General features: G+C 44.8%; 1 protein-coding gene across 1 annotated transcript in view; it reads right to left on the bottom strand.

The window, feature by feature from the left end:
* The window catches only part of LOC121556573 (oxysterol-binding protein-related protein 3), a 164,500-nt gene that overhangs the window by 63,157 nt on the left and 74,913 nt on the right, over positions 1–26,430 (bottom strand). Inside the window, 8 exon segments of the mRNA XM_045212917.1 lie at positions 6,858–6,977; positions 7,247–7,371; positions 7,562–7,652; positions 8,682–8,819; positions 10,108–10,218; positions 16,815–16,948; positions 20,357–20,522; positions 20,817–20,912. Of these exon segments, the coding sequence (XP_045068852.1) occupies positions 6,858–6,977; positions 7,247–7,371; positions 7,562–7,652; positions 8,682–8,819; positions 10,108–10,218; positions 16,815–16,948; positions 20,357–20,522; positions 20,817–20,912 (981 nt within the window).

A 26,430-nucleotide genomic window follows, 5' to 3' on the forward strand; every position in this document is an offset into this window, starting at 1 on the left:
CTCTTCTTCAACACAGATTAGAGCTGTCTTCAGCTACCTGCTGCCTCTCCTCTTCAACACAGATTAGAGCTGTCTTCAGCTACCTACTGCCTCTCTTCTTCAACACAGATTAGAGCTGTCTTCAGCTGCCTACTGCCTCTCCTCTTCAACACAGATTAGAGCTGTCTTCAGCTACCTGCTGCCTCTCCTCTTCAACACAGATTAGAGCTGTCTTCAGCTGTCTGCCTGTGCTGTCTCTCCTCTTCAACACAGATTAGAGCTGTCTTCAGCTACCTACTTCCGCTCTTCTTCAACACAGATTAGAGCTGTCTTCAGCTACCTGCTGCCTCTCCTCCTCAACACAGATTAGAGCTGTCTTCAGCTACCTGCTGCCTCTCCCCTTCAACACAGATTAGAGCTGTCTTCAGCTACCTACTGCCTCTCCTCTTCAACACAGATTAGAGCTGTCTTCAGCTGTCTGCTTCCTGTCTGCTGTCTCTCCTTTTCAACACAGACTAGAGCTGTCTTCAGCTACCTACTGCCGCTATTCTTCAACACAGATTTGAGCTGTCTTCTGCTGTCTGCTGTCTCTCCTCTTCAACACAGATTAGAGCTGTCTCCAGCTACCTACTGCCGCTCTTCTTCAACACAGATTAGAGCCGTCTTCAGCTGCCTACTGCCTCTCCTTTCAACACAGATTAGAGCTGTCTTCAGCTGCCTGCTGCCTCTCCTCTTCAACACAGATTAGAGCTGTCTTCAGCTACCTGCTGTCACTCCTCTTTAACACAGATTAGAGCTGTCTTCAGCTACCTGCTGTCTCTCCTCTTTAACACAGATTAGAGCTGTCTTCAGCTACCCGATGTTTCTCCTCTTTAACACAGATTAGAGCTGTCTTCAGCTACCTTCTGCCTCTCCTCTTCAACACAGATTAGAGCTGTCTTCAAATACCTGCTGTCTCTCCTCTTTAACACAGATTGGAGCTGTCTTCAGCTACCTACTGCCTCTCCTCTTCAACACAGATTAGAGCTGTCTTCAGCTACCTGCTGCCTCTCCTCTTTAACACAGATTAGAGCTGTCTTCAGCTACCTGCTGTCTCTCCTCTTTAACACAGATTAGAGCTGTCTTCAGCTACCTGCTGCCTCTCCTCTTTAACACAGATTAGAGCTGTCTTCAGCTACCCGATGTCTCTCCTCTTTAACACAGATTAGAGCTGTCTTCAGCTACCTTCTGCCTCTCCTCTTCAACACAGATTAGAGCTGTCTTCAAATACCTGCTGTCTCTCCTCTTCAACACAGATTAGAGTTGTCTTCAGCTACCTGCTGCCTCTCCTCTTTAACACAGATTAGATCTGTCTTCAGCTACCTGCTGCCTCTCCTCTTCAACAGATTAGAGATGTCTTCAGCTACCTACTGCCTCTCCTTTTCAACACAGATTAGAGCTGTCTTCAGCTACCTACTGCCTCTCTTCTTCAACACAGATTACAGCTGTCTTCAGCTGTTTGCTGTCTCTCCTCTTCAACACAGATTAGAGCTGTCTTCAGCTACCTACTTCCGCTCTTCTTCAACACAGATTAGAGCTGTCTTCAGCTGCCTGCTGCCTCTCCTTTTCAACACAGATTAGAGCTGTCTTCAGCTACCTGCTGCCTCTCCTCTTCAACACAGATTAGAGCTGTCTTCAGCTACCTACTGCCTCTCCTTTTCAACACAGATTAGAGCTGTCTTCAGCTACCTGCTGCCTCTCCTCTTCAACACAGATTAGAGCTGTCTTCAGCTACCTGCTGCCTCTCCTCTTTCAACACAGATTAGAGCTGACTTCAGCTACCTGCTGCCTCTCCTCTTCAACACAGATTAGAGCTGTCTTCAGCTCTGCTTCCTGTCTGCTGTCTCTCCTTTTCAACACAGATTAGAGCTGTCTTCAGCTACCTACTGCCGCTCTTCTTCAACACAGATTAGAGCTGTCTGCTACCTGTCTGCTTCTCTCCTCTTCAACACAGATTAGAGCTGTCTTCAGCTACCTGCTGCCTCTCCTCTTCAACACAGATTAGAGCTGACTTCAGCTACCTGCTGCCTCTCCTCTTCAACACAGATTAGAGCTGTCTTCAGCTGTCTGCTTCCCTGCTGTCTCTCCTTTTCAACACAGATTAGAGCTGTCTTCAGCTACCTGCTGCCGCTCCTCTTCAACACAGATTAGAGCTGTCTTCAGCTGCCTGCTGCCTCTCCTCTTCAACACAGATTAGAGCTGTCTTCAGCTACCTGCTATCTCTCCTCTTCAACACAGATTAGAGCTGTCTTCAGCTACCTACTGCCTCTCCTCTTCAACACAGATTAGAGCTGTCTTCAGCTACCTGCTGTCTCTCCTCTTCAACACAGATTAGAGCTGTCTTCAGCTACCTGCTGTCTCTCCTCTTCAACACAGATTAGAGCTGTCTTCAGCTACCTGCTGCCTCTCCTCTTCAACACAGATTAGAGCTGTCTTCAGCTACCTACTGCCTCTCCTCTTCAACACAGATTAGAGCTGTCTTCAGCTACCTACTGCCTCTCCTTTCAACACAAATTAGAGCTGACATCAGCTACCCGCTGCCTCTCCTCTTTAACACAGATTAGAGCTGTCTTCAGCTATCTGATGTCTCTCCTCTTTAACACAGATTAGAGCTTCCTTCAGCTACCTGCTATCTCTACTCTTCAACACAGATTACAGCTGTCTTCAGCTACCTGCTGTCTCTCCTCTTCAACACAGATTAGAGCTGTCTTCAGCTACCTGCTATATCTCTTCTTCAACACAGATTAGAGCTGTCTTCAGCTACCTACTGCCTCTCCTCTTAACACAGATTAGAGCTGTCTACAGCTGTCTGCTTACTGCCTGCTGCCGCTCCTCTTCAACACAGATTAAAGCTTTCTTTCCTGAGCATATGAGTCTACTGGGACAGAAGCTGTACCAAGGAAGTGCACCACTGGAGTTCCCCAGGGCTACATCCTAGGTCCTTATCATTCAGCTTCTACATCAACAACCTTCCTTCTATGTGCCAGGGAGTGGACATCCAAATGTATGCTGATGATACAGTCCTTTACACCCAAGGTAAACTCGAAAACCGAGAACTAAATCCATGCGTAATTGTGTCAGTTGTGTTAAGTCAGTGTTTCTCAAACTCAGTCCTGGGGACACCAAGGGGTGCATATTTAGTCATTACCCTAGCACTATACAGCTGATTCAAATAATCAAAGCATGATGATGAGTTGATTATTTCAATCAACTGTGTTGTGTTTGGGCAAAAAACTAAATGTGCACCCCTTGGGGTCCCAAAGACGACAGAGTTTGGGAAACGCTGTGTTAAGTAGTCTGTCCACGACAGATTTCACCCATGGCAAAAGTGCTGAGCAGGTTGCAAGCAAACTAACACAAGTGATGGAGAAAGTGGTTGAACAGCTTAATAACTAATATAATTTGTTTTCATGAATTTTTTCAATAATTTGTCAATCATAATAATTTGTCATCACACAGGTTAATAATAACTAATAAATAAGGTAGAGTTTGGTTTCTGTCCTCTAGAGAGCCCTACTGTACCTCTGTCTGTAACTAATGCCTAGCTGTTGATTGATGTAACCCTACTGTACCTCTGTCTGTAACTAATGACTAGCTGTTGATGGATGTAGCCCTACTGTACCTCTGTCTGTAACTAATGCCTAGCTGTTGATGGATGTAGCCCTACTGTACCTCTGTCTGTAACTAATGCCTAGCTGTTGATGGATGTAGCCCTACTGTACCTCTGTCTGTAACTAATGCCTAGCTGTTGATTGATGTAACCCTACTGTACCTCTGTCTGTAACTAATGCCTAGCTGTTGATGGATGTAGCCCTACTGTACCTCTGTCTGTAACTAATGCCTAGCTGTTGATGGATGTAGCCCTACTGTACCTCTGTCTGTAACTAATGCCTAGCTGTTGATTGATGTAGCCCTACTGTACCTCTGTCTGTAACTAATGCCTAGCTGTTGATTGATGTAACCCTACTGTACCTCTGTCTGTAACTAATGCCTAGCTGTTGATGGATGTAGCCCTACTGTACCTCTGTCTGTAACTAATGCCTAGCTGTTGATGGATGTAGCCCTACTGCACCTCTGTCTGTAACTAATGCCTAGCTGTTGATGGATGTAGCCCTACTGTACCTCTGTCTGTAACTAATGCCTAGCTGTTGATGGATGTAGCCCTACTGTACCTCTGTCTGTAACTAATGCCTAGCTGTTGATGGATGTAGCCCTACTGTACCTCTGTCTGTAACTAATGCCTAGCTATTGATGGAAGTAGCCCTACTGTACCTCTGTCTGTAACTAATGCCTAGCTGTTGATGGATGTAGCCCTACTGTACCTCTGTCTGTAACTAATGCCTAGCTGTTGATTGATGTAGCCCTACTGTACCTATGTCTGTAACTAATGCCTAGCTGTTGATGGAAGTAGCCCTACTGTACCTCTGTCTGTAACTAATGCCTAGCTGTTGATTGATGTATGGCTCTGCCTGCTGATAATACAGCAAGAGGAGGAAGAGAGCACACTGTTCCACACTGTGGGTGCGTCCCAAACGGCACCCTTTTCCCAAGTGCACTACTTTTGACCAGAGCCTTAATGGGTATAGGGTGCCATTTGGGATGCATCTGTATTTATTGTCACCTCTGCCCCTTTCTCTAGTTCACTTCACGGATCATCGCTATGACGCCCACCTCTCTGACAAACTGACAAACTCCATTCAACTTGTATTGGTCGGGGAGGCTGGGATCTTTGGGTCTAGCTCTGATCCTATGACTGTCATTCACACTCAGCCAGCAACACAACACAAGTTCATCATTTCAAATGGAACAAGCCCTCTGCAGGAAATATATTCCACACAGATTTATTACTGTAGAATGGTCCGATGTCTTCAAAGGCAGATGTCTCCAGCTTCAGGAAAACTGGTCAGTGAATACAAAGCGCCATCAAATCAGGAAAGTACTGATGTCAGTATGAAAACAAAATGTATGCACTCACTAACTGTAAGTCGTTCTGGATAAGAGTGTCTGCTAAATGACTAAAATGTAAATGTAAATGTCTTAAATCCTGAATCCATTTTAGTAGTCATAAACAATTGCTGATAAACAATTCTATGCACAAGAGTAGAAAACCAAACAGATCATTTGTACCAAGTAATTTAAAACAGAGCGAGCCAGAGGTACACAACTGGCAACAGCCGAACGGTCCAATCAGGATCTAGCCAGTGGGAATGAAATTAAATTTCTCCTCAAATGTCCATAGGACATTACAGCGCTGCAGTGAAGAGTGTGTATGATTCACTATTTGTGCAGAAGGGGTCCTGTGTGCCCAAATGTATGACATTTTTCGGTGTGTGTACAGTGGCTTCACCCCCCTTAGCATTTTTCCTATTTTGTTGCCTTACAACCTGGAATTAAAATTGATTTTTTGGGGGTTTGTATCATTTGATTTACACAACATGCCTACCACTTCGATGATGCAAAATATTTTTTATTGTGAAACAAACTAGAAATAAGACAAAAAAACAGAAAACTTGAGCGTTCATAACTATTCACCCCCCCAAAGTCAATACTTTGTAGAGCCACCTTTTGCAGCAATTACAGCTGCAAGTCTCTTGGGGTATGTCTCTATAAGCTTGGCACATCTAGCCACTGGGATTTTTGCCCATTCTTCAAGGCAAAACTGCTCTAGCTCCTTCAAGTTGGATGGGTTCCGCTGGTGTACAGCAATCTTTATGTCATACCATAGATTCTCAATTGGATTGAGGTCTGGGCTTTGACTAGGCCATTCCAAGATATTTAAATGTTTCCCCTTAAACCACTCAAGTGTTGCTTTAGCAGTATGCTTAGGGTCATTGTCCTGCTGGAAGGTGAACCTCCGTCCCAGTCTCAAATCTCTGGAAGACTGAAATAGGTTTCCCTCAATAATTTCCCTGTATTTAGCGCCATCCATCATTCCTTCAATTCTGACCAGTTTCCCAGTCCCCGCCGATGAAAAACATCCCCACAGCATGATGCTGCCACCACCATGCTTCACTGTGGGGATGGTGTTCTCAGGGTGATGAGAGGTGTTGGGTTTGCGCCAGACATAACGTTTTCCTTCATGGCCAAAAAGCTCAATTTTAGTCTCATCTGACCAGAGTACCTTCTTCCATATGTTTGGGGAGTCTCCCACACACCTTTTGGCAAACACAAAACGTGTTTGCTTATTTTTTTCTTTAAGCAATGGCTTTTTTCTGGCCACTCTTCCATAAAGCCCAGCTCTGTGGAGTGTACGGCTTAAAGTGGTCCTTTGGATAGATACTCCAATCTCCGCTGTGGAGCTTTGCAGCTCCTTCAGGGTTAACTTTGGTCTCTTTGTTGCCTCTGATTAATGCCCTCCTTGCTTGGTCCATGAGTTTTGGTGGGCGATCCTCTCTTGGCAGGTTTATTGTGGTGCCATATTCTTTCCATTTTTTAATAATGGATTTAGTGGTGCTCCGTGGGATGTTCAAAGTTTCTGATATTTTTTTATAACCCAACCCTGATCTGTATCCACAACTTTGTCCCTGACCTGTTTGGAGAGCTATGGTGCCGCTTGCTTGGTGGTGCCCCTTGCTTAGTGGTGTTTCAGACACTGGGGCCTTTCAGAACAGGTTTATATACTGAGATCATGTGACAGATCATGTGACACTTAGATTTATTTAACTAATTATGTGACTTCTGAAGGTAATTGGTTGCACCAGATCTTATTTAGGGGCTTCATAGCAGTCCTGTGTCAGTGTGTGTGTGTGTGTTCAGAACATATTCTCTCTCCATTCCCTCAAAGGAGTCCAGTGTGTGTGTGTGTGTGTGTGTGTGTGTGTGTACACATCCCCTCTCACCATGCGTTCAAAGGGGTCCTGTGTGTTAGCAGCTTTGTCCAGCAGCTCGCTGTACTCCAGCTCCTCACACAGTCTCTGCAGGGTGTTGAGGGGCTCGTTCAGCTGAACAGGCATAGCCACCTGAATAATAATAACAACACATTTACACAGCAATCTCAAAGCTAGATTTGGTCACCTTCATTATAATACAAATGTAGTAATTATGTAATAATGTCATGAAAACCAAATGGAATTATGTAAATTATAATAATAAGACATTTTGTAATGTATAGTGCTTTTCATTACAGAGGAATCTCAACGCTCTACGTAGGCAGAAACAAATCACAAACACAACAGAAAATAAATAAACCAACAAAGTAGACAGAAATAAAGCTAAAAGTCCATGGTACCTTGGAGAGGTCTTTCCCTATGTTGTTCTTAAGGATGTTCCATAGACTGATGTTACTGGTGTTAGGGCTGGCTGACGGGAGACACGACCTGCGTCTTCTCAGAAGGGTCCCGTTCTCTTCACAGCCTGGAGGGTTAGGAAGAGGATATTAGTGGTCATAACTACTGTATGTCACTACGTAATCAGGAAAACACGTCCCAAATTGCACCCTATTGCACTAGTTTTGAACAGAGCTCTATGAGCCCTGGTCAACAGTAGTACATTATACATTGAATAGGGTGCCACTTGGAACACAAATGGTAAAGTGTTCCCTTACCCGAGTTAGGTCTCTCCGTCTCGTTGCTGAAGTTGTCCATGGAGATGTTGTCGCTCACGTTGTCACTGATGTATGAGTCATCATCAGAGGCCTGGAATATAAAGAATAAATCAAATATACCTTTTTAACAGCGCCCACCTGAGAGAGTCGGGAACCAGGAAACTGTCAGGTCCCTTTTAACGTCCTGTCACAACATATGGGACTGTTCCAAATGGCACCCTATTCCCCATGGGTCCTGGTCAAAATGGTGCACTAAATAGGAAATAGGATGCCATTTGGGACGCAGCCAGTGCGTTTGAGAACGGAGGGGGAGGGAGGGGGAAGAGGGGGGGCGGTCGGTCCCTGAGGAGACACTGACAAATGTAAACCTCAGCTCCTCTCCTCTCCTCAGTAAGGGTATTTTATTTTTAGATGGGGGTAATTAACTTTCACACAGGGACAGAAAACATACTGAACATGTTCTGTAGCTCAGAGCTCTGACTGGAGGTGCCTCATTAAGTCTGAAGCCAGAAGTCTGACGTGTGTTCCAGACAAAATGTTCCTCCAGCTCTCTGTCTGTTACTCCTGCCTCCTCATCCCCCTCTCTCCACCTCCTCCCTCCTCCCCCTCCCTCCTCCTCATCCCCCTCCCACCTCCTCCTACCTCCTCCCCTTCCCTCCTCCTCATCCCCCTCTCTCCCCCTCCTCCCTCCTCCCCCTCACTTCCCCTCTCTCCCCCTCCCTCCTCCTCTCTCCCCCTCCTCCCTCCTCCCCCTCCCTCCTCCTCATCCCCCCTCTCTCTTCCTCCTCCCTCCTCCCCTTCCATCCTCCTCATCCCCCTCTCCCCCTCCCTCCTCCCCTCCCTCCTCCTCATCCCCCCTCTCTCCTCCTCCCTCCTCCTCCATCCCCCTCTCTCCTCCTCCTCCCTCCTCTCTCCTCCCTCCCCCTCCTCCATCCCCCTCTCCCTCTCCTCCATCCCCCTCTCTCCTCCTCCTCCCTCCTCCCTCCCTCCTCCTCCATCCCCCTCTCTCCTCCTCCTCCCTCCTCCCCCTCCCTCCTCCTCCATCCCCCTCTCTCCTCCTCCTCCCTCCTCCTCCCTCCTCTCTCCTCCTCCTCCCTCCTCATCCCAGTCAGGCACTGACCTCGTTTTCCGAGGAGCTGGCGGACAGTAGAACCTCCTGAGCATCGAAGAACTCCGACAGAGACTCTGTGATGGACGCTCTGCTCTCATTGGACGCCTGGTGAACTAGGGGGTGGGATCCATCTGTGGAGTCTTGCTTCTAATAAGAGGAGAACATAATGTCAGTTAGGTTTAGGCTTAGATTAATTCAGTTAGGTTTAGGCTTAGATTAATTCAGTTAGGTTTAGGCTTAGATTAATTCTGTTAGGTTTAGGTTTAGATTAATTCAGTTTGGTTTAGACATATATTAATTCTAACTCATTCTCCTGTTGTTACAACTTTCAAAAGGAATAAACATTACTGGCTGAAACAATAAACCATGAATAAACATGCACATTTCCAAAGAATAGTGTGACCGTGTGAATTGAACACACATACAGGTTGCGTCCCAAATGTCACCTTATTCCTGTTCTAGTGCAGTACTGTTGACCAGGGCCCATGGGGGGGACGCAAACAGTGCATTAGGCCTACTTGTTGATTCTCTGATGCCTCTGTGGACCAATTAATGATGAGGAAACAGGGAAGCCTTCCTCTGAGGAACCTCCTCTGACCATAATAGAATCACTAACTGTGTGTGTGTGTGTGTGTGTGTGTGTGTGAGTGTGTGTGGGCGTGTGTGTGTGTGTGTCTGTGAGTGTGTGTATGTATTGGAAGCATCCAGGGATGTGATTAACAGGATCAGGTTGTACCCTATCATCAGATCTGATTAAATATACACAACAGTAAGCTCCTGAGGGTACCAACGGACTCTGATTCACTGTTTGTGTATGTGTGTGTGTGTGTGTGTGTGTGTGTGTGTGTGTGAGCTCTTGAGGATAACAACTGACTCTGAACAGAAGGAGAGGTGTTTACAGTTTACACCCAAACACCTAACTAACAATCCCTTCAGTCTCATCTTCTAATCAGTTGTTGTCTCAACACTCAGCTTGATAAGTAGGAGTTAGAGCTGTCAACACTAACCATCCATATTGTAACAGTTAGGAGTAGAAAACACTGCTGAACCTGTTACTCTGTAACAACTAAGGAGATGTTGTGATGATAATCACTCATCATTACAGAGGGGCCTAAACAAGCAGTGAGTGGGTCAACAGCTGTTGTATTGGGACTAAGGCCAGCAGATTATATCCTATTATAATCATATAGCCTGTTCTCATTAGATAATAATGCCAGTGATGATGATTAGGGTTGCAAAATTCTGGTAACTTCCCAGGTTTTTCCAGAAATCACGGTTTAGATTCCTAGAATTAGGAGGGAATAAGGATGAAATCCAGAATCCTCTGGAATCCGGAATCCTCCGACCAGTTAGCGGAATTTTGCAAACCTGATGATGCTGATATGGACGGGAGGGTGTGTCATCATGCATATCATCATGCATGTCCCACACCCACCTGTAGGGGGCCAGAGAGGTTTATGAGCCCAGTGGAGGGTTCTGGGACGCAGCGGGACTCAGCGTGAATGTTGCTCAGCCGCTCTCTCAGTTCAGAGTTCTGGGCTATAGCCTGGATGGAACAACAAACAACCAGTGTTCTGTTTCAGCACACAGCCACACACACAATGCTGGGACGTATTCATTAGTGCACACCGTAGCAAAACCTTTTACAACAGAAAAATGAAAAACGAGTGTTTCTTATTTTTACACATCCCTCCCTGTTGCGGTCTGTTATCTTCCGTTTGGTGCATAGTGAATATGACCCTGGGGACACCAAAACACCACTCAACATCTCTACTGATTGGTGGATTTCCTACTTTTTCTTTTCGTATTCAAACATTTTCTATCAAGCATTTTCTGCATTCCTTGTGTTTCTGCCAATTCAAAAATATAAACATTTGAAATGTGATTCTGCACAAATACAGCCAACCACTTATAGATTGTGTCAATGCATTCATAATGTGCTGAAAATAGGTGCTGTATGAACACAGAGCTGTGGGGAAGATGTGATGAGGTGCCTCTAATTATCTCACCAATAAGCTCTGAGAAGACTCACGTTGAAAGACAAAAACAAGATGAGCTCTGCCTCATCAGCAGTAGGAGTGGTTAAGAACAGAGGTGTCTTTCAAGAGTAACTTAGACAGGCAAGACATTGAACAAAATACAATGTCACTTCCAGACATTGATATGCCATTAGGGCTGGCACAATTACTGTATAACCGTGTAACCGACGGTTATGGATGAAGACCGTCATGAAAAAATGAAATAACCGTCATAACCGTTTAAAAAACATGGAAGGAACAGCTGGCTGAAGACGGGACGACAGGGCACTCTGGGCACTCTGGGCACTCTTGTGGTTGAGTCTATTTCTGCGATAACGTGATGCAACTTTGTTGCTCCTTGCTGAAACAAGCAAGGTGTTGTAGCAAACAAGTCTTTGGTTGCCTAGGCAACGACCCCCTCCCTGCAGCAGCAGCACACATAGATATAGAATGAATAAAATGGGCTTGGAACCTCTAACCCTTCGCTAAGCCCCTCCCCCCTTGTTTACTGTTGCAACCTCTGACAACATTTTCCCGGCAAGCCCAATTACCCATTCAACCACTGGCGAAATCCCCTCACAAAGATCTCAAACTGTGTTTCTGATACACAATGAAATTAAACACAGACTACCCCTTGCTAATCAGGAAACTCTTGGGTATGTTGTGGTGGACTGTCATTACAATTGCCAGAATAGAAAGTGGAGTGGGAGGCCCCGGTGCACAACTGAGCAAGAGGACAAATACATTAGAGTGTCTAGTTTGAGAAACAGGCGCCTCACAGGTCCTCAACTGGCAGCTTCATTAAATAGTACCCACAAAACACCAGTCTTAACATCAACAGTGAAGAGGCGATTCAGGGATGTTGACCTTCTAGGCAGAGTTGCAAAGAAAAAGCCATATCTCAGACTGCCCATCTTAATCTTTTCTTTTTATTGGCCAGTCTGAGATATGGCTTTTTCGTGCGTGGGCAGGAAGTGCTGATAGGAAGGCCCTAATCACACACACACACCCATTAAGAAGTTTCACTTACACTCACAAACGGAGCACAGAGGAGGATGAACATTGAAATAAATAATGGACGTCAACTCTAAAAAATAAGGAAAAAATAAGAAAAGACTTGGGACTGGAACTGATTAAAATGATAATAGAATGTTAAATACGAAATATTTTGAAAATGTTGAGCAAATGTTAAAAGGTGGCTGAAGTAATATAGGAAAATGGTTCAGGATGAGATGTTAGTTTGTTTTAAGGTAAATTAGCACTATGTCCATTAGGCTTGGAGGATAAGGCCTTAGGGCCTGTAGGAGATTGATAGTGAAATGTTATAATGATGAAATGTTATGATAATGATGATGGGATGTTGAATGGCTAAGATGTAACTGAAGTAATATGTTAACTTAGAATGATATTTGAATTGAGTGAAATTAGAATATTAAAGGTCAATTTGAAGGAAATAAGAAATGTTAATGTTTAAAACTAGTAGTGATGATGTTCAGCCAGTGGTACACTCCCGGTCAAAAGTTTTAGAACACCTACTCATTCAAGGGTTTTTCTTAATTTTTTACTATTTTCTACATTGTAGAATAATAGTGAAGACATCAAAACTATGAAATAACACATATGGAATCATGTAGTAACCAAACAAGTGTTAAACAAATAAAAATATATTTTATATTTGAGATTCTTCAAATAGCCACCCTTTGCCTTGATGACAGCTTTGCACACTCTTGGCATTCTCTCAACCAGCTTCATGAGGTAGTCACCTGGAATGCATTTCAATTAACAGGTGTGCCTTCTTAAAAGTTAATTTGTGGAATTTATTTCCTTCTTAATGCGTTTGAGCCAATCAGTTGTTTTGTGACAAGGTAGGGGGGTATACAGAAGATAGCCCTATTTGGTAAAAGACCAAGTCCATATTATGGCAAGAACAGCTCAAATAAGCAAAGAGAAATGACAGTCCATCACTACTTTAAGACATGAAGGTCAGCCAATATGGAACATTTCAAGAACTTAGAAAGTTTCTTCAAGTGCAGTCGCAAAAACCATCAAGCGCTATGATGAAACTGCCTCTCATGAGGACCGCCACAGGAATGGAAGACCCAGAGTTACCTCTGCTGCAGAGGATAAGTTCATTAGAGTTACCAGCCTCAGAATTGCAGCCCAAATAAATGCTTCACAGAGTTCAAGTAACAGACACATCTCAACATCAACCGTTCAGAGGAGACTGTGTGAATCAGGCCTTCATGGTCGAATTGCTGCAAAGAAATCACCACTAAAGGACACCAATAAGAAGAAGAGACATGCTTGGCCAAGAAACACAAGCAATGGACATTAGACTGGTGGAAATGTGTCCTTTGGTCTGGAGTCCGAATTTGAGATTTTTGGTTCCAACCGCCGTGTCTTTGTGAGAAGAGGTGTGGGTGAACGGACGATCTCCACATGTGTAGTTCCCACCGTAAAGCATGGAGGAGGAGGTGTTATGGTGTGGGGGTGCTTTGCTGGTGACACTGTCTGTGATTTATTTAGAATTCAAGGCACACTTAACCAGCATGGCTACCACAGCATTCTGCAGCGATATGCCATCCCATCTGGTTTGGGCTTAGTGGGACTATCATTTGTTTTTCAACATGACAATGACCCAACACACCTCCAGGCTGTGTAAGGGCTATTTGACCAAGAGAGAGAGTGATGGAGTGCTGCATCAGATGACCTGGCCTCCACAATCCCCCGACCTCAACCCAATTGAGATGGTTTGGGATGAGTCGGACCGCAGAGTGAAGGATAAGTAGCATATGTGGGAACTCCTTCAAGACTGTTGCAAAAGCATTCCAGGTGAAGCTGGTTGAGAGAATGCCAAGAGTGTGCAAAGCTGTCATCAAGGCAAAGGGCGGCTATTTGAAGAATCTCAAATATAAAATATATTTCTATTTGTTTAACACTTTTTTGGTTACAACATGATTCCATATGTGTTATTTCATCGTTTTGATGTCTTCACTATTATTCTACAATGTAGAAAATAGTAAAAATAAAGAAAAACCCTTGAATGAGTAGGTATGTCCAAACTTTTGACCGGTAGTGTTGAGGTTGTGGAACAGTCCCTAGCTGTAAACTAGCTCAGTGGTAAGGCAGAGCGGCATCTATCAGGTCTGGGGGATTAATAACAAGGAATAACTGACATCTATATGTAGGCAGGTTCGAGTTGAGTTGTTAATCCTGCAGAGGTGGTATTTTAGCTTGACACAACGTTTCGTGGTCAATGAGACTGAGAGCTAGCTAGCTAACCAGCTGAGCTAGCAAACAACGTAACAAAAGTATCATTTCGGATGAGAAAAATACTCTATTAACAGGCTCTGCATTTCAGGAATCACAGTAGCAAGTACCCCTGGTGCACTGTTCAATTATTTTGCCATTTAAACATTTATTTTTTAAAGAAAACTCTCAGTTTTTGTCATAGCCCTCACTGGCTTTTATGCGATTTTATTTAAACATGAGCTTGTCCGAGGAGTCGGACTCGACGACAGTTGCTATCCATTGGAGCGCTGTGATTGGTTGCCCAAAATTCTGGGGAGGGGCTTAGCAAAGTGTCAATTTGACTGGTAACCTTATGGGTACACTTGCAAAGGCTACCTGGTATTGTGATGCAATAATTCCCATGGATGTGTAGAATGTTCATTCAAATGATGTTAACTTATGTGGCTCATGCCAGGCAGGGCAAACCCGTTTTGGTGATTTCTGATATATCTTCAAAATAAATACATCTCAGCAGTTTTTACCTGATTAAGTATAATGCCATTGGAAATAAATGATGAAAGTCAATTTATATTCCAAAAAATTATGTTGAAAATGATTCTGTCGCTGCTTCCTGTTCACAAGACATTTTGATAAATAGCCTAGTCAAAACACAGTTTTAATGTATCCAAATCAATAACCAATATGCAGAAACAGTTCTTGATATATCGAAAACCTAAACATAAAATGTACTATCTACCATACATGTGCAACAATAGTAATCATATTACTGGTATATTTTAAATGAGCACCTTATAAACTGCACACGCACCAAAAACCCTGTCGTTTTGACAAGTGGCAATAAATCACTGATATCGATTAGGGGGGAAATCAGGTTGTACGCGCTGTTGAACTAAAAAACACATGGAATCTGGAGATATTTTGTACATCACTGGTTAGAGAACAACCAGCAGAAGACCGTCAGCTACATTTTGGACTGATGCAGTTTGATTTGGGGGTCAACAAAACGGAAAGAGAAACGCAACACTTATTTGTCAATCACTCATATCGATATGACGTTGAAATCATTTGCGCGAAAGGGTGGAGATGAGGTTGCACGTCCTGTTAAAACTAACACAGCACAAAAAACACAATCTGGGAATAATGTGTACATCACTGGTTAGAGGACAATTTCTAGAAGACAGCTCGCTACATTTTGAAGTGTTGCTTTTTGATGGGTGGGTCGCCAATGCGGTAAGTGTAACGCAACACTTGTTTTGGTTAATCATTTCCATCGATGTCACGCTAACAGGGGGCAAACATTTGGGGTGTAGCGCTGTTTAAACTAACACTATTCAAAAGCCACACGGAAACTTGGAATAAGCTATACACGGCTGATTAGATGAGAACTTCTATAAGGCTTATATCTATATTTTGGAATGTCAGATGTTGATTTCGGGAGGCGGCCATCATGGAAAAGGGAACAAACCACATTTCGGTTAGTTAACTTAAAGGGATACTTCAGGATTTTGGTAATGAAACCCTTTATCTACTTCCCCAGAGTCAGATGAACTCTTGGATACCTTTTGTATGTCTATGCGTGCAGTTTGAAGGAAGTTGCTAAGGTACAAAACCCAAAATATTGATCGGTTTTAAGCAATCAATCTTATGTCATCGTTATGACCATAAACTTTTATACAGTTTGTGTTGCTACCTTACACCAATCTGAGGTAAGGATGTGTAATTCCACTGAATTTTATGGGGTGAAAATGCAAGCTTGTGTAAAGTAGTAACACAAACTGTCCACATTAGGGAAATTTGTGCAATATACAATCATTTTATGTGGCAAAATAATTCAACATTTCAATTTAAGATGATAATATATGTTGCCATCTGACAAACTATTGCAATAATGACATATATTTCTCACTCATTTAACCATTTAGAGTTTTAAAATCCTCTCAAACACAATTTAACCGGAAGCTCTAGACTAGAGCCCCCATAGAGTCTGTGCAGCAGCCTGAACGTTTGATGTCCCTACTAATATTTTGTAATGCCAGTTGAGTTGAATCCTGCTTTTACTTCCTACTTTTACGTCCTGCTTTGGTCCTATGGGTACACTCGCAATGGCTGCCAGTCCACCCATTATGCCATCACTGACTTGAATGGGGAACCCCGTTCTATTCATTCTATTTCTATGGCAGCACATGCAGCCAGGAGCGGAGGAGAGGAGAAAATGCCCCAACCAAGCACAGCTGCAGTCTTATGGCAAAATGTTTGTAGTGCAAAGCATTGCGCAAAGGGAAAAAATATATAATCTTAATCTTATAATCTTACAGTGTGATTTAAATGTTAACTTAAAAAAAACCCGTTTTGAACCAGGTTGTCTCATTGAGGTCAGAAGACCTCTTTCACAAGGGAAACAACAGCAAAAGAAAACCCCATCGCAGTCACACAACTCTAGTGTTTTCCTACTACCTGGTAGTCCTCTGAGTCCCAGTATAAATAACTCTAGTGTTTTCTTACTACCTGGTAGTCCTCTGAGTCCCAGTATAAATAACTCTAGTGTTTTCTTACTACCTGGTAGTCCTCTGAGTCCCAGTATAAATAACTCTAGTGTTTTCCTACTACCTGGTAGTTCTCTGAGTCCCATTATAAAGGTGGGCACACACACACACACACACACACACACAACCAGTAATCCCCCGTAACAGGCTTGTCAGCAGACACTGGCGTGGCGTCAGTAGTCACACTTGATAACTGGTGTGGGAGGACAGGCTACCAGGATACAATAGCAAGTCAAAAGGAGAGACACGTCTATTCTCTCTGACTGAAGATCTACAGTGCAGTGACAGAGTGAGAGGTGTGGGAGAGGGTTTTATGGTCATTTTCTCACCGAGGACAGAGCGTTCTTCAGACCCATAATCCCAGGGGAGGTAGGGGGGCATGTGTCTTGGTGGTCCAGCACCTGTTTTAACCTCTCCTTCTCAGAGGTGAGAGAGCTCAGGGCTGACTTCATGGTGGCATGCACTGTGAGAGAGGAGAGAGAGAGAGAGAGAGAGAGAGAGAGAGAGAGAGAGAGAGAGAGAGAGAGAGAGAGAGAGAGAGAGAGAGAGAGAGAGAGAGAGAGAGAGAGAGAGAGAGAGAGAGAGAGAGAGAGAGAGAGAGAGAGAGAGAGAGAGAGAGAGAGAGAGAGAGAGCAACACAATTAGACCCAACCAAATCATGAGAAAACAAAAAGATAATTACTTGACACATAGGAAAGAATTTACAAAAAAACTGAGCAAACTAGAATGCTATTTGGCCCTAAACAGAGAGTACACAGTGGCAGAATAACTGACCACTGTGACTGACCCAAAATTAAGTAAAGCTTTGACTATGTACAGACTCAGTGAGCATAGCCTTGCTTTTGAGAAAGGCTGCCGTAGGCAGACCTGGCTCTCAAGAGAAGACAGGCTATGTGCAACATGAGGTGGAAACTGAGCTGCACTTCCTAACCTCCTGCCAAATGTATGACCATATTAGAGACACATATTTCCCTCATATTACACAGACCCACAAAGTATTCGAACTCCCATATCTATTCGGTGAAATACCACAGTGTACCATCACAGTAGCAAGATATGTGACCTGTTGCCACAAGAAAAGGGCAACCAGTGAAGAACTAACACCATTGTAAATACAACCCATATTTATGTTTATTTATTTTCCCTTTTGTACTTTAACTATTTGCACATAATATTAAATTTGAAATGTCTTTATTCTTTTGGAACTTTTGTGAGTGTTAATTTTTTGATTGTTAATTTCACTTTTGTTATGTATTTCACTTGCTTTGGCAATGTAAACATATGTTTCCCATGCCAATAAAGCCCTTAAATTGAAATTGAGAGAGAGAGAGAGAGAGAGAGAGAGAGAGAGGGGGGCAGAGAGAGAGAGAGAGAGAGAGAGAGAGAGAGGGGGGGCAGAGAGAGAGAGAGAGAGAGAGGGGCAGAGAGAGAGAAATTGAAATTAAATTGAGAGAGAGAGAGAGAGAGAGAGAGAGAGAGAGAGGGGGGGCAGAGAGAGAGAGCGAAAGAGAGAGAGACAGGGGAAGACAGAGAGAGCGAGAGAGAGGGCCTCAGAGATTGTTTCCGCCATTAATAACTGAGAACCTACAATGTAGAAGCCTGGGGTTCCTGCTCAGTTGAGGGAGTATATGATTGAGATCTTTACCCCCTGAGTCTCAATCAGAGGTTATCACTGCTCTCCAATCATTCACATCAACACTCTCTATCATTGGTGTTATGGCACAGATACACAGATACACAGATGTTCTATTAGCATGCCAAAAGCCTGCTGCCCTATTGCACACAATGATTACACCACTGATGCCCTGCCGTAATAACTGTGCCGTAATAACTGCTAATGGAATGCTTCAGAGTCAATCAACACCTTTCCACCTCATCTCTGTTCAATGGGCTATTTTCATTTTAGCATTTGTATACAATGTTATTGTGGATAATTCAGGGAGATGTGTCGGCAGGGTCCATTTCCTATTTTAACCCATTTAAATGGTCAAACTGACGGTCCCTGAAGAATTACATACGCTACATGGCCAAATGTATGTGGACACCTGCTCGTCGAACGTCTCATTCCAAAATCATGGGCATTAATATGGAGTTGGTCCCCCCTTTGCTGCTATAACAGCCTCCACTCATTTTACATTTACATTTTAGTAATTTAGCAGAAGCTCTTATCCAGAGCGTCTTACACTTAGTGAGTGCATACATTTTTCATACTGGCCCCCCCGTGGGAAACGCCAAGCTATACCAACTGAGCTACAGGGGACCCTCTTCTGGGAAGGCTTTCCACTAGATGTTGGAACATTGCTGCGGGGACTTGCTTCCATTCAGCCACAAGAGCATTAGTGAGGTCAGGCACTGATGTTGGGCAATCAGGTCTGGCTCGCAGTCGGCGTTCCAATTCATCCCAAAGGTGTTCGATGGGGTTGAGGTCAGGGCTCTGTGCAGGCCAGTCAAGTTCTTCCACACCGATCTTGACAAACCATTTCTGCATGGACCTCGCTTTGTGCACGGGGGCATTGTTATGTTGAAACAGGAAAGGGCCTTCCCCAAACTGTTGCCACAAAGTTGGAAGCACAGAATCACCTAGAATGTCATTGGATGCTGTAGCATTAAGATTTCCCTTCACTGGAACTAAGGGGCCGAGCTCAAACCATGAAAAACAGCCCCAGACTATTATTCCTCCTCCACCAAACTTTACAGTTGGCACTATGCATTAGGGCAGGTAGCGTTCTCCTGGCATCCGCCAAACCCAGATTCATCCGTCGAACTGCCAGATGGTGATGCGTGATTCAACACTCCAGAGAATGCATTCCCACTGCTCCAGAGTCCAATGGCTATGACCTTTTCACCACTCCAGCCAATACTTGGCATTGCGCATGGTGATCTTAGGCTTGTGTGTGGCTGCTCGGACATGGAAACCCATTGCACAAAGCTCACGACGAACAATTATTGTGCTGACGTTGCTTCCAGAGGCAATTGGGAACTCTGTAGTGAGTGTAGCAACCGAGGACAGACGATTTTTACGTGCTACGCGCTTCAGCACTCGGCTGCCCGTTCTGTGAACTTGTGTGGCCTACCACTTCGCGGCTGAACTGTTGTTGCTCCTAGACCTTTCCACTTCACAATAACAGCGCTTACAGTTGACCGGGGCAGCTCTAGCAGGGCAGAAATGTGACTTACTAACTTGTTGAAAAGGTGGCATCCTATGACGGTGCCACATTGAAAGTCACTGAGCTCTTTAGTATGGGCCATTCTACTGCCAATGTTTGTCTATGGAGATTGCATGGCTGTGTGCTCAATTTTATACACCTGTCAGCAACGGCTGTGGCTGAAATAGCCGAATCCACTAATTTGAAGCGTCTCATGTCTGTTATGTCTCTGTGTCGTTGTGTTTAGGACCCCAGGAAGACTAGCTGTCGTCATGGCGTCAGCTAATAGGGATCCGAATAAAGACGACAGATGAAAGGTGGTTGTTAGCGATGCTATCTCCTATTGGAATCTATTGGTTGTTGGTGACAGAGAGAGAGAGTACTTACGGTTGTTAGCGATGCTATCTCCTATTGGAATCTATTGGTTGTTGGTGACAGAGAGAGAGAGTACTTACGGTTGTTAGCGATGCTATCTCCTATTGGAATCTATTGGTTGTTGGTGACAGAGAGAGAGAGTACTTACGGTTGTTAGCGATGCTATCTCCTATTGGAATCTATTGGTTGTTGGTGACAGAGAGAGAGTACTTACGGTTGTTAGCGATGCTATCTCCTATTGGAATCTATTGGTTGTTGGTGACAGAGAGAGAGAGTACTTACGGTTGTTAGCGATGCTATCTCCTATTGAAATCTATTGGTTGTTGGTGACAGAGAGAGAGAGTACTTACGGTTGTTAGCGACGCGGCAGAAGTCCTCCTGTAGTTTGGCTACGTCTATAGGAGAGTCCATATAGGGAGGTTCAGGGTAGGCCTTCGCATTCCCCAGGGCTGCAGCGGAGAGGTTGGGGTTGGAGGCGTGGAGACGGACGGAGCCAGAAGAGATGCAGCTGGGAATCTGGGATGGAACAGGAACAGGAAGCAGACAAAAAAAAATTGTTATCTGGCATTTTTCAAATAATGGATGGATAGACACTTTTTGATGCACAGAAGTTGCAAGTGAGGTAAAGTGAACTATCCATGAAATAAATAATAGATACCCTCACACTGATGAATGTTCCCCCAGTTTCATTGTGCAACGTTTCGACCTGATGGTCTCTGTGAGGCTTAATTCATGTGAATGTATGAATTAATGTTTTTAAAAAGTGAACTATTCAAACATTTCAACTGACTGTGTTTCCTTTTACAGTACCTGCAGTGTTGTTTTGGCATCTGTGCTGTAGTTTTTAGAACCACGCCATTTTCTTGGGGGCCTTTTTTCCTTTTTGGGGGTGTCAAATGTAGAAGCCTGAAGAAAATAGAATGAGGAGAGAGAGAGAGAGAGAGAGAGAGAGAGAATATGTTAATTTTAAGGAATGATTGTTCTATATTAAGAAAATGATATGTTCTATATTCAGCAGAGAACTGGAAAGAACAACTTCAGTGACAGGGAAAGACAATAGAAGACAAGGGAAGTCTTAAAATTCCTCCTGTCACTGAGTGCAGTGCTTTACGTCAGTCACTATCATCCTAAATGCCTCCCTATTCCCTATATAGTGAACTATTTTTGACCAGTGCACTATATAGGGAATAGGGTGCCATTTGGGATACACCCATTGAGTGCACTTCTACGTCAGTAAATATAAAAGTACAACTTGTTTCAGTAATACCTTCATCAACCTGGTATTCCTGTAAAGTAAATAAATGCCTTTCATTTGCTATGTGGAATCAGAGGATTAAAGAGGACAAGCTTTTAACGCTGTATCTGGATGGAATGATAACATGTCTGCTACATTTACATTTGAGTCATGTAGCAGACGCTGTTCTCTGGAGAACTAAGGTTAGTAAGAAAAAACAACCACATATCACAGTTTTTGCAAGTAGCCTCTTCTTGGAAATAGCTGCTATCACTTGAATAAGTGCCATGATGAAAAACGTGTGGCTGTAAGACTCCCATCATCAGTCTTCAGACTAGTTACTACCATCATCACCCTACATCATCAGTCTACAGACTAGATTACTACCATCATCAGTCTACAGACTAGATTACTACCGTCATCAGTCTACATCATCAGTCTACAGACTAGATTACTACCATCATCACCCTACATCATCAGTCTTCAGACTAGATTACTACCGTCATCACCCTACAGACTAGATTACTACTGTCATCACCCTACATCATCAGTCTACAGACTAGTTACTACCATCATCACCCTACATCATCAGTCTACAGACTAGTTACTACCATCATCACCCTACATCATCAGTCTACAGACTAGTTACTACTATCATCAGTCTACAGACTAGATTACTACCATCATCACCCTACATCATCAGTCTACAGACTAGATTACAACCATCATCACCCTACATCATCAGTCTACAGACTAGATTACTACCATCATCACCCTACATCATCAGTCTACAGACTAGATTACTAGCATTATCAGTCTACAGACTAGATTACTACCATCATCACCCTACATCATCAGTCTACAGACTAGATTACTAGCATTATCAGTCTACAGACTAGATTACTACCATCATCACCCTACATCATCAGTCTACAGACTAGATTACTACCATCATCACCCTACATCATCAGTCTACAGACTAGTTACTGCCGTCATCACCCTACATCATCAGTCTACAGACTAGATTACTACCGTCATCACCCTACATCATCAGTCTACAGACTAGTTACTGCCGTCAACACCCTACATCATCAGTCTACAGACTAGATTACTACCGTCATCACCCTACATCATCAGTCTACAGACTAGTTACTGCCGTCATCAGTCTACAGACTAGATTACTACCGTCATCACCCTACATCATCAGTCTACAGACTAGATTACTACCGTCATCAGTCTACAGACTAGATTACTACCGTCATCACCCTACATCATCAGTCTACAGTTCCGGCAGGCGAGGTGAGTAGTCATGCTGTACTTCGCTCCGCAGGTAATATGTAATATGACACACTACATTACAATGGAACGATTTGATTAGTGTAATGTTGGCTAGCTACATAGTTGTATTTGTACCAAAGATAAAGGTGTAGTATAGAGTAACTATCGAGGTTAGCTAGCCAGCTACATTCGTTCGCAGCGACGCCGTTTTTCAAACAAAGTCAACACCGCAGCCATTGCTAGCTAGCTAGCCAACACTACCAGCTACCAGCTAGCAGTACTGTAGCAACTAAATACAATATCCTTTTAGCCAGCTACATTCGTTCACAGCGACGCCGTTTTTCAAACAAAGTCATCACCGCAGCCATTGCTAGCTAGCCAACGCTACCAGCTAGCAGTACTATAGCAACTAAATACAATATAATTTTAGCCAGCTACATTCGTTGCAGCGACGCTGCTTTTTCAAACAAAGTCAACACAGCAGCCATTGCTAGCTAGCCAACACTACCAGCTAGCAGGACTGTAGCAGCTAAATACAATATCTTTGTGCTAGCTAGCCAACGTTTAATTATTGCTGCGTTATGAAAGGAACTAGACACGGACACAAATTATCTGTTTAGTGTGTTAACACACTATTGGTAGTTTGTTGTAACCAAGTATTGGTGCTAAACCGTGTGTTATTGGATGCTAGCATGCTAGTTAGCTATGGCGTCATAGTTAGCTAGCTGAATAAAGTAAGTTGAGTCTATTCCTTGAAACATTGAACCGCTGTAGTTTACAACAATTCTAATTTCTAAAGTGGAAGTTGGGAGAGTTTTATTCGGGTGTTTCAGTGAAACAATTATAGTTTCTGAGGTGGAAGTTGGGAGAGTTATATTTGGGAATTGTGGTGAGGGAGGCCCCGCTCTCTCCTTTCCCAGATGTTTAGTTCATTTCATTCCGATCTCCTCTGCATTATTGTAGCCATTTGCTACAGCCTGTCAACTATGCCTCTGCCTATCCCTGTTCTCTCCTCTCCGCACAGGCTACACAAACGCCTCACACCGCGTGGCTGCTGCCTCTCTAACCTGGTGGTCCCTGCACGCACCACACACCTGGAGTTCCAGGTCTCAGGCAGCCTCTGGAACTGCCGTTCTGCTGCCAACAAGGCTGACTTCATCCCAGCCTATGCTACCCTCCAGTCCCTCGACTTCCTGGCGCTGACGGAAACATGGATTACCACTGAAAACACTGCTACTCCTACTGCTCTCTCCTCGTCTGACCATGTGTTCTCGCATACCCCGAGAGCATCTGGTCAGAGGGGTGGTTGCACAGGAATCCTCATCTCTCCCAAGTGGACATTCTCAATTTTTCCCCTAACCCATCTGTCTATCTCCTCATTTGAATTCCATGCTGTCACAGTCACTAGCCCATTTAAGCTTAATATCCTTGTCATCTATCGCCCTCCAGGTTCCCTTGGAGAGTTCATCAATGAGCTTGACGCCTTGATAAGTTCCTTTCCTGAGGATGGCTCACCCTCACAGTTTTGGGGGATTTCAACCTCCCTACGTCTACATTTGACTCATTTCTCTCTGCCTCCGTCTTTCACTCCTCTCCTCTTTTGACCTCACCCTCTCACCGTCCCCCTACTCACAAGGCAGGCAATACACTTGACCTCATCTTTACTAGATGCTGCTCTTCTACTAATCTCACTGCAACTCCCCTCCATGTCTCCGACCACTACTTTGTATCTTTTTCTCTCTCGCTCTCCTCCAACACTACTCACTCTGCCCCTACACAGATGGTAATGCGCCGCCGCAACCTTCGCTCTCTCTCTCCCACTACTCTCTCCTCTTCCATCCTATCATCTCTTCCCTCTGCTCAATCCTTCTCCCTCCAATCTCCTGATTCTGCCTCCTCAACCCTCCTCTCCTCCCTTTCTGCATCCTTTGACTCTCTGTGTCCCCTATCCTCCCGGCCGGCCTCGGTCCTCCCCTCCAGCTCCGTGGCTTGATGACTCATTGCGAGCTCACAGAACAGAGCTCCGGGCAGCTGAGCGGAAATGGAAGAAAACTAGACTCCCTGCGGACCTGGCATCTTTTCACTCCCTCCTCTCTACATTCTTCATCTGTTTCTGCTGCTAAGGCCACTTTCTACCACTCTAAATTCCAAGCATCTGCCTCTAACCCTAGGAAGCTCTTTGCCACATTCTCCTCCCTGCTGAATCCTCCTCCCCCCCACTCCTCCCTCTCTGTGGATGACTCCGTCAACCACTTTGAAAAAGAAGGTTGACGACATCCGATCCTTGTTTGTTAAGTCTAATGACACTGCTGGTCCTGCTCACACTGCCCTACCCTATGCTTTGACTTCTTTCTCCCCTCTCTCTCCAGATAAAATCTCGCGACTTGTGACTGCAGGCCGCCCAACATCCTGCCCGCTTGACCCCATCCCCTCCTCTCTTCTCCAGACCATCTCCGGTGACCTTCTCCCCTACCTCACCTCGCTGATCAACTCATCCTTGACCGCTGGCTATGTCCCTTCCGTCTTCAAGAGAGCGAGAGTTGCACCCCTTCTCAAAAAACCAACACTCGATCCCTCTGATGTCAACAACTACAGACCAGTATCCCTTCTTTCTTTTCTTTCCAAAACTATTGAGCGTGCCGTCTTTAGCCAACTTTCTTGCTATCTCTCTCAGAATGACCTTCTTGATTCAAACCAGTCAGGTTTCAGGACTGGTCATTCAACTGAGACTGCTCTTCTCTGTGTCACGGAGGCTCTCCGCACTGCTAAGCTAACTCTCTCTCCTCTGCTCTTGTCCTTCTAGACCTGTCTGCTGCCTTTGATACTGTGAACCATCAGATCCTCCTCTCCACCCTCTCCGAGCTGGGCATCTCCGGCGCGGCTCACTCTGGATTGCGTCCTACCTGACCGGTCGCTCCTACCAAGTGGCGTGGCGAGAAGCTGTCTCCGCACCACGTGCTCTCACCACTGGTGTCCCCCAGGGCTCGGTTCTAGGCCCTCTCCTATTCTCGCTATACACCAAGTCACTTGGCTCTGTCATATCCTCACATGGCCTCTCCTATCATTGCTACGCTGACGATACACAACTAATCTTCTCCTTTCCCCCTTCTGATAACCAGGTGGCGAATCGCATCTCTGCATGTCTGGCAGACATATCAGTATGGATGACGGATCACCACCTCAAGCTGAACCTTGGCAAGACGGAGCTGCTCTTCCTCCCGGGGAAGGACTGCCCGTTCCATGATCTCGCCATCACGGTTGACAACTCCGTTGTGTCCTCCTCCCAGAGTGCGAAGAGCCTTGGCGTGACCCTGGACAACACCCTGTCGTTCTCCGCTAACATCAAGGCGGTGACCCGATCCTGCAGGTTCATGCTCTACAACATTCGGAGAGTACGACCCTGCCTTACACAGGAAGCGGCACAGGTCCTAATCCAGGCACTTGTCATCTCCCGTCTGGATTACTGCAACTCGCTGTTGGCTGGGCTCCCCTGCCTGTGCCATTAAACCCCTACAACTCATCCAGAATGCCGCAGCCCGTCTGGTGTTCAACCTTCCCAAGTTCTCTCACGTCACCCCGCTCCTCCGCACACTCCACTGGCTTCCAGTTGAAGCTCGCATCTGTTACAAGACCATGGTGCTTGCCTATGGAGCTGTGAGGGGAACGGCACCTCCGTACCTTCAGGCTCTGATCAGTCCCTACACCCAAACGAGGGCATTGCGTTCATCCACCTCTGGCCTGCTGGCTCCCCTTCCTCTGCGGAAGCATAGTTCCCGCTCAGCCCAGTCAAAACTGTTCGCTGCTCTGGCACCCCAATGGTGGAACAAGCTCCCTCACGACGCCAGGACAGCGGAGTCACTCACCATCTTCCGGAGACATTTGAAACCCCACCTCTTTAAGGAATACCTGGGA

Source organism: Coregonus clupeaformis, unplaced genomic scaffold, assembly GCF_020615455.1.
Source record: "Coregonus clupeaformis isolate EN_2021a unplaced genomic scaffold, ASM2061545v1 scaf0064, whole genome shotgun sequence".
NCBI lineage: Eukaryota > Metazoa > Chordata > Actinopteri > Salmoniformes > Salmonidae > Coregonus > Coregonus clupeaformis.